Source organism: Anguilla rostrata, chromosome 3 (assembly GCF_018555375.3).
Source record: "Anguilla rostrata isolate EN2019 chromosome 3, ASM1855537v3, whole genome shotgun sequence".
Taxonomy (NCBI): Eukaryota; Metazoa; Chordata; class Actinopteri; order Anguilliformes; family Anguillidae; genus Anguilla; species Anguilla rostrata.
This window is the reverse complement of record NC_057935.1, coordinates 66,952,514-66,965,522: the sequence shown is the minus strand read 5'-3', so window position 1 is coordinate 66,965,522 and position 13,009 is coordinate 66,952,514. Positions and strand designations below refer to the sequence as shown.

Below are 13,009 nucleotides of genomic sequence, written 5' to 3'. Positions count from 1 at the left end.
TTTGTGTTTAAATGACAAAGCCCCCCCCCCCCCCAAGTGTGAGGATGAAACCCTGCCAAGTGCTAATCAGAGATAAAATCTCTCATCATCCTAGTTCCACCCCTGAGTGCATCAGGCTAAACACTGTCTGTCCATTCATTTCCCCATTAGGTTATTCTTCAGATTATTATTGATCGAACTGTTCAATATGTTATATTGTCTCCAGCATCCAAAATAATGTATCAGATAAAATATGTTTCCAGATTCAAATAAATTAAATCAGTATGTCACTGTACTCTGTATAAATATAAGTATTTAGGGCTGTGATCAATGAGTTTGATGTTTAGGGAATAAACGTGTATGTTTAAGGAGTTATATGTCATTTGTTTTGGAAATTTTGAACATGGTATTCTGGCGTGAACACTTTGTGATGCAATTGGGATTACTGTTGGTGTTTATAATGTACATTGAACCAAGTTTAAATGGTCTTTCACTTATTATTATTATTGTTATTATAACCAGTAAAGTAGGTACATTGTTAAGAAGCACACTGGTGAGCTCAGCAATAGCAAACAGCCTGGTAGACCATAAAATGGACTGACAAATACTTGTAACTGTAAAGAAAAACCCCTTTTCAACTATCAAACAGATCAAGATCACTCGACAGGATGTAGGCATAGATGTGTCAAAGACTACCATAAAGAGAAGGCTACATCAGCATGGCCTCAGAAAGTTCTCTGCTCCTGCAAGCACTAAATATGATAACTTTATTTAAGGTTGTGTTCATTTGACCTATTACCTTTTGTCCCCTAAAATGAGGAACTGTGTGTACCGGAACGGGCCGGTAATTACTGTACCACTGAGTATGGATGCAAATACCCTTAAAGTAAAGCTGCCCCTCTGCACTTTAACCTCATGTTCATTGTTTTATTTTAAATCCAGTGTGAGTACAGAGCCCAAACATCAAAAGTTGTGTCACTGTACAAATACTCACAGGCTGCACCGTAGTAAAGACTATATTAATATAAATACTTGCACGTAAAGTGGTGCATTTTATTTTCTAAATAAAACTTGTGAAACCCAGGTGCAATGTGAAATTTGTTAAACCAAGTTTGCTTTCAAATTATTTACCATTGAGCAATTGATTATAATTTATTATGAATTGGCCTAAATGCAGATGCTTTTCTTGATCAGTGACTATTTACGGAGGTGATGATTGTCAATCAATCTCCGTTCTCTGTGGGAAAGCTGAGAGACCGAGATCGCCTGTACTTACCACAACAACAGACAGAACATCTATAGCCGTACATGTAACACAATTCCCAGTGAGATACCTAGATGTGTGTAGCTGTAAATGCAAATAAGTTCGGTAACCGTGTCAAAAGAAATGCTCGCCCACATCTTGGACGTGTGAAAGAGTGGATGGAGTAAATCAGTCCTGCAAACCATTCACATTCGTATGGGCTATTGGCAAAGCTCCTTAAGATGAAAGTTACAATACAAAATTGCATATACCTTTATGCAATTTATCGTTGTTAAATAACGTAACTTCTGATACATAAGCTAGCGTAACAAACGACTTGTTTTAACTGATATGTTTTAAATAAAAGAACGCGTTTTATTCCAACAAATGACATGGCAAATTCAATTAAATTATATAGAAAAGGGCAGTGTTTTGTCATAGCCTACATAAAGTGTACTGAATTTGGATCTAATGACATGCTTTGAACAGGACGTCCCTGTAAAATCACGAAGCTTTGATCATCTCGCGACGTTTCACTGGTTACTGGAGCTGAATTCAAATAGCGCTAAGCAGACGAACGGTTGAGGAAAGGCGGGGGAACCTTTCTAAACTAAAGGTAAACTAATAAAGTTTGTTAAACGGTTACGCTATTATTTTTAATTCTGAGTTGAACTGATCTTGCTATCCGTGTCTTTGTAATTCCTAAACAGCTTATTAGCTTGCTTACCAATAGTTTTTAGCTAGACCTGACTAGTGCTAGAACGCTTGCTAGCTAACTGTAGTCTAGTTTAACTTTGTAACATTAGACTAGGCTAGCTAAGATGCTATTTTATGAGTCGCAAACCAAAAATCATTACTATTAGTGTAGTAGCTAACCAGCGACATAATTGACTTCTTGCCTTGGACAACAGAGGACGATTTATCCAACTCGTTATAGTGGTATTTTTTTTTTTAGGTCTAATGTCTTTCGTGTACAAATGTGTACCGATTAGCTATATTGAGTGTAAAGACAAGTACTTCGCTAGACTAGCTACATCTAACGTTAGTTTGCGAAACATTCGATTCCGAAGTCCCGATCGAACGTTAGCTAATGCCAGCCTGTGCAAATAGATGTAGCCTAGTAAAGAAAGTTGGCAGAGCCTTTTAGGAGTGATATGTGCACGTGATAGTGCGAGAGGATTGCTTGAAACGGACCGTGCATTTTACGCTCCGTTTATGTAAATTTGTAAAATCACTTATCATATCTTGAATTTGGGCCACATGGCAACGAGTGTTGTTACTGTTTTCCCCAGAAAGGTGAGATAACACTTCAGTTAGGGTAGACGCTATGTTGTGTCATTAAGCCAGCTGTAGTTAATGACTAAATAGATGGGTGCTGTCAACACTGACAGTTGGCAACACTAATATCATACCATAATCATTGTTTAAAAATTTTTTTTTTTTTAAATATTATGCATTATATTGCGGGAAAGGAAATACTTTAAAAGTTCAAATAATGCAGTCATGTGTGATACAGCTCTCCCATGTATTACCTGTGCAAACCTTTCAAAATCCAAGTAGTGTCCCCAAATAAAATTGCATGGACCTATGAATTTGCAGACATGATCTAGTTCTCAAAAGCCTGTTGGAAACTTCATTAACGGGACTCTACACTAACATTTTTGTCCAAGGAGCGCATCCGCTCCTAAGTTGAAAAATTTAGGAGTACACTAAATCCCAGTTAGTAGGTGTGGTCCTAAAAATCTTACCAGTTAGCACACATCAATTTTCAGGAGCAAATGCTCCTTCCTAAAATGGGAGCTCTGTAGAGCCCTGATTAAACTGTCTGTTTTTTTGTCCATAGCTGTGTCCAGTACAGGGGACAGTAGTGATATCTGGAGCCTAAAAGTGTCAGTTTTTCTTTAAGGTAGAGCTATGTCCTGCACAGGGGACACTAGTGAACGCTGAGCCTGAAACTGTCCGTTTTTCTTGAAGGCGGCGCTATGTCCAGCACAGGGGACAGTAGCGATATCCTGAGACTGAGATGCAAGCTGAAGGAAGCGGAATCGCTGCAGAGGCGCTATGGCCTAGCTGCTGGTACCCGCTGACTAGAACAGCTGGAGGAGCAGACGCGCAGATGACCAATGCCATGGAGGTGAGAGACCTTTCTCACCTGCAGCTGTCACCGGTGGTGATTGCCTGTAAGGGTGGATCTTCGAGTTTAAGACTTACTGCTGCGTGAGCATTATAATCCACGTGCTGCGTGTGGTTTCAGTTTGCTGACACTACACTAAGCTGTGTGGATTCTAATTCAGTTGTTAATATTTGTTCAATTTGAATTTTCATGTTGGAAAAAGAAACGCCAAAATACACAAACCACAAACACACAGAGACCTGGGTCTGCTGACTGCCTGTAAGTAATGTGAATGTGTAAAACATAACTGAGATAGTGTTTTCCCGGTACTCCAGAAGTACGAAAGGAAGGAAAATAATTAATTAAAAGGCCTTTATTGTCATGGCTAAAACATTACAACGGCGGGAAATAAGAAAAGCTAACATGTTTTGACCATAACTGGTCTTCATCAGGGCTTGTGAATATGTTCCTGCTAAATGTAATGTAAACCTTGGTTGCCTGTGAGGTACTGAAGTCAGGTGGTTAAGCTTTCATGGTGTAAGATCACAAGTATGTGATTGGAATGTTCTTAACTGGACATTCTAATGCTGATGCTACAATCACTACTGGTAATTGAAAGCAATAAAGTTATAGAACATTGCTTTTGAATTTTGAAGAAACATTTTTTTTTCCAAAAAACCTACCCTTCAGAGGGTTAAAGGAGAAGAAGTAGAAGGGGTGTGATGTCTCTGTACCCATGGGTGGTCCAAGGGGAAGCTGCAGAAGCTGCATGGTGTCTGTCTGTGTGTGCTGACGCAGGCCCTGGAGCAGGAGAAGTACTCCCTGCAGAGGGAGGTGGAGCTGAAGGGCCGCATGCTGGAGAGCCTGAGGTCGGAGTGTGAAGCCGTCAAGGGCCAGCAGAAGCTCCTGTGGGAGCAGCAGGAGGCGCAGCTGGAGAGGAGGCACACTGTAGAGCTCAACGATTTCAGGAACAAGGTCGGGTAACGTTCTGCTTTCTCCTGTTCATGATAGGCCAGGTTTTTGACCAGCGAACATATTGTAAGCTAATTCCTCTTGTTTTGATCTTGGCTTACCAGCCTTCACGGTGACGCTCACAGTCACAGGAATGATGCTCATGACGGACATCCTAAATAGCCTGGCCTGCAAATGTGCTGGTGTTGAGTGCAGGGTGAACGCTACAGTGTGGACATTGGTAGTTTTATTCTGGGCTATGGCCAGCCATTTCTAACGGGAGGACAGTTGTCTGTCGCTTGCCTGTGATGATTTGGTATTGGTCAGACAGTGGCATTACATTACCGCTACATCAGTACCCTAGAGGAGAAGGTGTTCCTAAATAAACTAATAAATAAACGTACCGATAAGCCCTGAGCTCAGTAGGTAGCGCCCCTGATGTGTGCCTGAACGTACCTGTGCGGCCCCCCTGCAGACGGAGAGGATGAAGGTGGAGCTGGAGGAGGCGCGGCTCAGCGAGAAGCAGCTGAGGCACAAGCTGGACGTGCAGGCCGAGAGCCTGAGGGAGAAGGCGGAGGAGCTGCGGGCGCTCACTGAGCGCGCTCACGAGACCATGTCCACCGAGATGCTGGAGCTGCAGGTGGAGAGGGCCGAGCTGGAGTCCGCAAAGGTGGGGGTCGCGGCTTCCGGAGCTGGGCGTCCTTTCCCGGGGAGCGCCTCGGATTCGGATGAGTCGTTCTGCCTTTAGGGCAGGACCGTACAACAAGACCATGCGAGGTCTCACTTGTTATTGTGCTGGAGAAATGGATTTGGTGGGGCTCTCAATCACCTTAAAATCATCCAGTCACATCCATGAAATCCCCCACGACTACGTTTGTCTCCAAGGTTAGGCACGGACTGCGTTATGTCAGGATGAGCTGTGAATTAGGAATTACTTGATTTTAAAAGTGCGTGAATTCAGTTTTGCATTAATGGGGATCCGTAGATGCAAGTTAACTTTGCCTTGTTCCCACATGTAGCGATCGCATGTGTATTCAAGGACTGAATCGCTCCCTAACTGTGTGTCCACTGGTCGTTTAATTACAGCATTTACAAGGACACATAGTCAGAAAAAGGGAGTCCTGCTCCCTGGCTAATTCTCTCTCCTGCTCTGCGTGTCTCCTGCTCCCAGGATGCTTTGCAGCAGGCCCTCCAGGAGGCGCACTACAAAGAGCAGCAGCTGCAGCTGTCCAACGCCAACCTCCTTCGCCAGCTGGAGCGCCTGCGGGACGAGAAGGAGGAGCGCGAGAAGGAGGCGGTGTCCTACTTCAACGCCCTGGAGGTAGAAGAGCAACGTCATCTCCAGAATGTGAAATTCACTTCAGACTCCGTCTCTCATTTCCAGGCAGATGCGATGTAAAATTTGTGTAGGAGTTGCGAAAGACTTAACATACCATCTTTATTTGTGTCCGTGAGGTAGCTAGCTTAGTAATGGAGGAGCACAGAATATGGAGGAGACTAAAGAATTATGGCACTGTGTTCACTTTTATGCATTAATAAGGGGTGAACACTGTATTATGCTGAGTTAGGGACACAACTGTTTTTGACCAATGTCCAGCTCCAAAAGCGTGTAGAGCAAAGTGTTATGCGTGTTATCTTAACTGGATTTTCCTTGATGGTTTCTTCCTGATTGCCGGTGTTTTTTTTTTTTACCGATGTTTTCCCATGTTTTCCTTCGTCCAGAAATCCCGCGAAGCCAACCAGATGCTGCAGATTCAGCTGGACCAGGCGACGCAGCTGGCACAGGATCCCAACAGCCGGGGCAACTCTCTCTTCTCAGAGGTGCGTAGGCCTTGATGCTAACCCTGCTTAGCGCCCGCCGCGTCTGCGTCGGCGTCGTCCTTCACCTTCCTCCTCTACCCCACCGTCGTCCTTCACCCTCCTCCTCTTCCCGCCGTCGTCAATCACCTTTCTCCTCTTCCTCCCCGCTGTCGTCCTTCACCTTCCTCCTCCTCCTCTTCCTCCCCGCAGCTGGAGGACAAGCGAGCGGAGATGGAGCGGCAGCTCATCAGCATGAAGGTGCAGCACCAGTCTCTGCAGAAACAGCACGCCTTCTCCAAGCAGCAGCTGCACCGCATGAAGGTACGAAGCAGTGCGTTATCGCTGACGCGTCTCAACGCTCCATTCTGTCGCCTGGAAATGGCTACATTAGCTCGTGCTAATGCGTTACATTGTGCTGTAGTGACAGGTGGTGTTTTGAGGTGAAACGCTGTGGTTCCATGCTGATGCTGTAGTGACAGGTGGTGTTTTAAGGTGAAACGCTGTGGTTCCACGCTGACGTAGTTGTGACAGGTGGTGTTTTGAGGTAAAACGTGCTGTGCGCATTCCAGGTGCAGATCGCCACGCTGATGCAGCTGCAGGGCTCCAGGGCGGACCCGGGCCAACTGGAGAGGCTGCAGTCCATGCTGTCGGAGAAGAACAGCGAGATGGAGGCTCTCATGATCAAACTGCGCCGCCTGGAGAAGGTGGAGGTATGCTCCGCCCGCTCAAGCAAGAGCCCACACCGGTGAAGCAAGACTATCTAAAGCGGCCATCTTCGTTCCTGATTTTTGTCAGAGTAGAGAGACAGACCAATAAGTAATTTTCACCTGCTTTTGATTACTGATTGAGGGTATATTGTACTACTAGCCTACTTGACTGACTAGTACAGCAAATATTCATGTGTGTACTTTGACATATTAGTAGGAAAGAATGCAGCTCTGATACTGTAAAGAGGCTGGACACCTGTGATGTTTCCTTCAGATGATGGTGAAGACTCAGCCATCTTCTGCACCGCCGGTGGAAGCAGACAGCAACGATGGGACCTACTATACTGACCTTCTTAAAATGCAGCTGTCAAACTCTGTGTGAGTACAACTGTCTTTTTATTTTATTTCTTTGAACATTAATGAGGTTTTTCAGATGGTACATTGATGGCGCACCAAGTAGGTTGAATTGTGCTCATAATAATGTGTGTTCAGCATATGCCGATGTGGTTTTGCTAGTGGCTCTTAATAAGATGTGTGTGTCCGTGCTGGAGATGAACAGGGTTAGCGTTAGCGGTGTGTTTGTTTGCGCGCAGAAAGGACGCAGAGCGGCTCGGGGACGAGCTGGCCCTGCAGCGGATTAAGGCCCTGTCCGAGAGCCAGAGGGTGCTGGAGATGGAGAGGAAGCTGTTCAGCGCAGAGCGGACGCTCAAGCACTGCCAGAGCGACAACATCAAGCTGCAGGTCAAACTGGACGAGCTTCGCCTGAAATACGAGCCCAACGGTAACCATGCACGTCGGTCGCTAGTGCGTTAGCCCGCACGTTTTAGCTACTGCCTGAGAAGTTGTTGAAATGAATTGTCAGTCAAAATCATTTTATGTTGGAAGTAATTTTCTCCTTTCCTTGAAATGTTGCAAAATTTGTTGTTTTGATTAATGGTTATTAACATTAATATGAGAAATGACCATAAACATTGAGTGAGTTCTGTGTAATTGTGTGATTTTTTTTGTTGTTGTTGTGTTAGACGTGAATAAGACTCGTATACAGAAGCGCAGACGTGAGAAGCTCCTGGTGGATGTCCTTCCCATTGGCTCAGAGCCGAAGGAAGAGGAGACCAAGACTGTGGAGATGGACCCTTCTGATTGGCTGAAAGAGGAGCCCGAAACGGAACCCCGCCCCCACGCTGCGGAGCGGCTCCCCGCGGCCCCCCCGCAGCCTGCCCCGCCCCCGGAGCCCAGCCCCCAGCTGCCCCGCGACAGCAAGTGCGTGCGCATTTGCGAGGACCCCCCCGTCACCATACCTAGCCCCCCAAGGTCAGTGCCGTCCTCCTCCTGCGGACCCCTCTCCCTCTTCCTCCGCTGCGTAAACTCCGCCTTCTTTCTCCTCTTCCTCTTCCTGGGCTTCGTGCGCACGCTCACCCCCCGCCTGCCGCTGCCCAACCTGCCCCTCCCCTACAGAAAGCCCATCAAAGGAAAGGGCCCCCCCTGGTTTAACTGACCAACGCACCCCTCTAGAGGAACATCGTGATGAAGCCGTCCTCCACTGTGATCAGCCAGTGCTTCAGTGGAGTCTCTGGGGGGGGGGGGGGGGGTGGCACCTGCCAGTATCAAATGCTGTAGCACCTTTTTTTTATGTGTAGTATTGTTTTATAGCAGGAATTTTGTGTTTAAATGTTTTTTTGACATCTTGCGTTGTGTGTAGATTTTGAGCACTTTGTAGTCTTGACCTGAAGGGTGCATATGATGAAGCTGCTTCTCGTGTCCACATTTCCTAAAAGGACTGCTTTTCATAGGTGTCTTAGCATTGGGAATTAACTCTGTTGTGAGCATGTGCAGTCACACTCCCTGTAAATATGCATTGTTAAGACTGGTTGAGGGGCCACAGTGTAAGTTTTTAAACGAGACAAGAGCTTGAAATTAGATTGATTTTCAGTAGTTTAAATTAAGTTCTGCTGTCTCCAGTCAAAAGAATCAGATTATCTTTGTCATCTATAAATTATAACTTATCATTTTCCTTTAAGTTATTTGCGCAATGAGTAATACTATAGACTAGCAATTTCTGTCATTTTTCTGAATCCAGAGTTGTTTACAAGGTAAACTTTGCATGTCCTGTTAATTTACCTGAACAAGCTAAGCATTCAAAATAAGCTCCAAGCTGTGGAATGGGAAAAAAACTCCCCAGGTTCTTGGCTTATATTATCAGCAGCTGTTCGCTATTTTCATAATTTCATAATTATTAACCTCTGTGGTTTTTTTTATTTTTTATTTTCTAATATTTCTGTCTGACAGATGTGCATTAATTATTTGCTGTTGATTTCCGTCTGCATGGAGGTATAGCAGAATGTCATTATGAATGACGTCAACTTTTCTGATCTCATTATTGAATTCATGGAAGTAGACAGCCTAGCTTTTGTGTCCCGCGATAAATTGGTGACCTGTCCAGGGTGTATTCCTGCCTGTCCCCCAGTGCACGCTGGGATAGGCTCCAGCACCAGCCTAGCTTCTCTGTTTTTGATGTCTTACACAATCACATATAGCAGAGATAGGAGTGAATGGCAGGCAGCCTTTGTACTCCCCTGAAATACACTTAAAGAACAGGGAATAGACACTTCCACTCAAACTAATAATAATAACTTTACTTATGTAGCACTTTTCGAAACACTAAGTTGCAAAGTGCTGTAAAGAACAGGGAATAGACATTCCATCCTCAAAATAGTAACTTAATTTATATAGCACTTTTCAAAGCACTAAGTGACAAAGTGCTGTACAAGATACAACGGCAGAATACAAGATAAATAGAAACAGAAATATAATACAATATAATATTTTAAGTTATAAATAGATAAAAATAAAAATAGATAAAAAAAGATAAAAATGTTGCAAAAGCAAGTCTATAAAAGTGAGCTTGCAGTTGGGTTTGAAAAGATTTGAACAGATTCATTATTTTCATTAGCCGTTTTTATGTTTTGGACACAACTGCAGTAACAGTCATGTGTGAGGACAACTTGTCTGATAAGTTGTGCCTTAGAAGGTTGAGTCTGTTCAGCAGTGGATGCACCATGCAGTTTGAGATTAAAATGAAAGCAAACATTTCCCCATTGGTGCCCCCCCTCCCCCAAGTGGAGTCTCTTCCATATACTACCAAGAGGTCCTGTCCAGACTTTGCTTGTTTACAGCCTGGTGTTAAAGAGCCATTGAGGAAGAGCCAAAAAAACGGTCAGAATTTAACACAAAATGATTAGCAAAGGAACAGACATGGAGTCATGACTGTCAATGAATACATCCTCCTGGCTCCTCCTTGTATACCCAAAAAGACAAGAGTGCAGCCTTGTGATAAGTTCAGTGACGCCAACACTAAACTATCTGTCCCTGTGCACCATATCTAGTTCGAGGAGACACTGTGTCTATATCTCACTTGAGTTAAGACGCAAGTTTGGTGAGCTGTGAGTTAAGAAGGTCCTCATGAGGAGCCATCTAGAATATGTTATTCGTATGGTGCAGAAATATATTATTACAGTGTTCAGAAATTATTCTGAAAGTGTAATGCCTGAGCACTAAATCAGTTGCACTAAAACATAAAACAAGATTTTACAGATGCCTTTAAAAAGAAAATGTAGCATAAAATATGTCGGAAGAACACTAATGCCAAATGCAGAAAAAATGGTGAAAGTTAGAAATGAAAGTTGAGTAGAAAGATATAAAACTTCATGTAAAAAAAGGTTTTGACAGAAACTTTGCTTTGTACAGTCATTCACATATAAAATTGGCTAGACAATGGGTATAGAAAAATGGTAATATTAACCTTCCTTTGACACTGAGGAGGACATTGCAAGACATTAAAATGTCACTCTGTTCCCTTTACAAAAGGGAAGTTAAGTTGCTGTAAGTCCCTTTTCTTGCTGTAATTAAGCATTTGGAGTACAAGTACACATTTGGAGAGTGGTCTTGCTCTCCTGAATACTGTTAACTGCTTCCATCAAGCTGTTATTGGACTAGCAATGAGATTTCTCATCATTAAATCTCTACTCCACTCCTTTTATTTAGTTTTAGTTTAGTAAATCAGAATGTATGTACATGAATAAAACTTGAATATGAGGGGGAAATTACACTACTACGGTTTGAATCTGAGGAAAATTGTCAAGTGGCAATATCTTGGGGGCGGGCGTGCGGTACTGGAATTAAAATGCTAAGAGTCAATTATAACATTTACAATGAATTCACAGTGCATGTGGCTGCTGAATGATTATAGTGCTTTGCATATTTAGTTGTTAATTGTTACATTTTTCAATAGCACTTTAAAAAGTATTCCTTCATATTTATCTGAGTTTATGTGACTGAGCACTAGGCAGGGTTTCTTGGAAGTGTACCGACGGTTTGACGAAGGTGATTTAAGATTGTGTTGGTTTGGTGATAGAAGGTATTAGGGATTATTGTCGGAGAAATGTAAATTGGAAATGGATTTTCAAAAGAACAAAGCAAAGAAAATATCAGTTGGTTTATGGAATTTAGCACATGAAAGTATTTTTAACACGCTATCAGATTCAGCCAGCTATTGTGAGATTAAAAAAAAAAAAAAGTTATAATAATTAAAACTCTAATCTCTAATGGCAACCAAGATAAATATGCTGTTTGTATACAATAATTAATACGGGAGAACAGGTTCTGCTAGTCATTTTTAGTAATAGATTTTTAACATTTTTAATTTATTTTATTTTTTTGTTGTAAAATTTTAACTTTGAAATATTTAAAGTTTAATACCTTTTTCATTTTTAGTTAGAATTTCCACATTGTGCAGTATGAAATATAAGCGATTTATACAAAGTGATGTTTTTGACCGATCATGGTCATGGATGCAGATAGCAAAAAACTTACGTTTTCACATTTTCAGAAGTAGATGTGCACAGACATCAACTTATGATGGGAAACAAATTTTGGTTGTGAAAGAGAAATATTTCAGTTTGCTTGTTTTATTGTTAAGCAGTGAGCATGAGGCTAGAAAGTTAGGCACGGTATGAGTGTAGAGATTGCTCAGTTTTGCTTGGGAGTTTAACTGGTAACAAGTGATAATTACAAATAAATAAATAAAATTTGGATAGCTGATTTAGAATGCATTTTAGCATTACATTTTCTCGTACAGTGCAGAGTCAGCAGCACATCGCCCACATCAGCAAAACAGCCATAATCCTGTCAGCCAAAAGTGATGGGTTGGTTTTAAGATATTAGCCAATGGCAATGTGACCCCAACATTAGCAAGCATCCATACCTTAGTATGAAGAATTGGCATAAAGCTTCATATATATATAAGTGAAGAGCAGAGGGAACGTGTGTTTTAAATACTGTTCACTGTTGCCGTGGTAAATGGAAACTGTGGAATTAAGAAATATTGCACTGTCCGATAAATATTCCTGTGTGGTTCTATTATGCTGAATATTTATATTATTTAGAATTTTATCTTTTTTAACCATAGTTCTAGGCTGGAATTCTATGGAAGGAATCCTGGGAATGTGAAGGTGAAATTTTGTGTAATAGTTTTGCCACATGTCTGAACTATTGAATGTTTTTCGCAAGCTGGCGGTGTACTGTGTGTTGTGCCAAAGGTTAGCCGTGAACCTTTTTCGGGCTCTCCGTTACTGCTGAACACCAACCCCGGCTGGTTTGCCTGTAGGTCTCCCCCAGTCGACTGCAAAATCAAGACAGAGGAGGCGGAGGTGACGGTGGTTATGGGAAATGAGAACAGGAGAGCCGAGCGGAAAAAGCAAGTAAAATCCCAGGGGGCCATTCACGTGGCCTCCGAGCGCACCATGGAGAACCAGTGCTCTCAGCAGTAGTGCCAGGCGTCCATCGGTGACGTGCGTTGCTCTCTCTCTCTCTGTCCCTGCCAGGGACCACCATCTTACCACAGGCCTTGGTGTTTTCTGTTTTGTGTGTTTTTAAAAAAATATAAGGTCTGAAAAGCACCAGTCTTTATTTATTTTTTAATTTTTTTTTCTTTTGTCTATTTGTGTATTTAATTTTCTGAGTCTTGTAACTTTATAATTATATGCTTATATTCGTTTGTATGTCTATTCGGGATAAAGTTTTGATTAATAAAGACTTGACTATATATAGTGCATTTTCTGGTTTAATTGTGTTTTTTTCCTTAATTACATACCTGAATAACATGCACAATTACATGAAAAAATTGTTTGCATATATGAAGGGCCAAAGTTCTGCTTTTGG

At 42.5% G+C, this 13,009-nt stretch overlaps 1 protein-coding gene across 1 annotated transcript; it reads left to right on the top strand.

Annotated features, from left to right (window-relative positions):
- Positions 1 to 3,319: 3,319 nt before the first annotated feature.
- On the top strand, positions 3,320 to 12,902 carry spdl1 (spindle apparatus coiled-coil protein 1). Its single transcript, XM_064329422.1, has 11 exons — positions 3,320 to 3,356; positions 4,134 to 4,310; positions 4,762 to 4,956; positions 5,458 to 5,607; positions 6,009 to 6,107; positions 6,297 to 6,407; positions 6,656 to 6,796; positions 7,068 to 7,171; positions 7,387 to 7,574; positions 7,816 to 8,104; positions 12,456 to 12,902. Exons 1-11 carry the CDS (start codon positions 3,339 to 3,341, stop codon positions 12,616 to 12,618), a joined length of 1,635 nt encoding a protein of 544 aa, XP_064185492.1. The 5' UTR covers positions 3,320 to 3,338; the 3' UTR covers positions 12,619 to 12,902.
- The last annotated feature ends 107 nt before the right edge of the window (positions 12,903 to 13,009 follow it).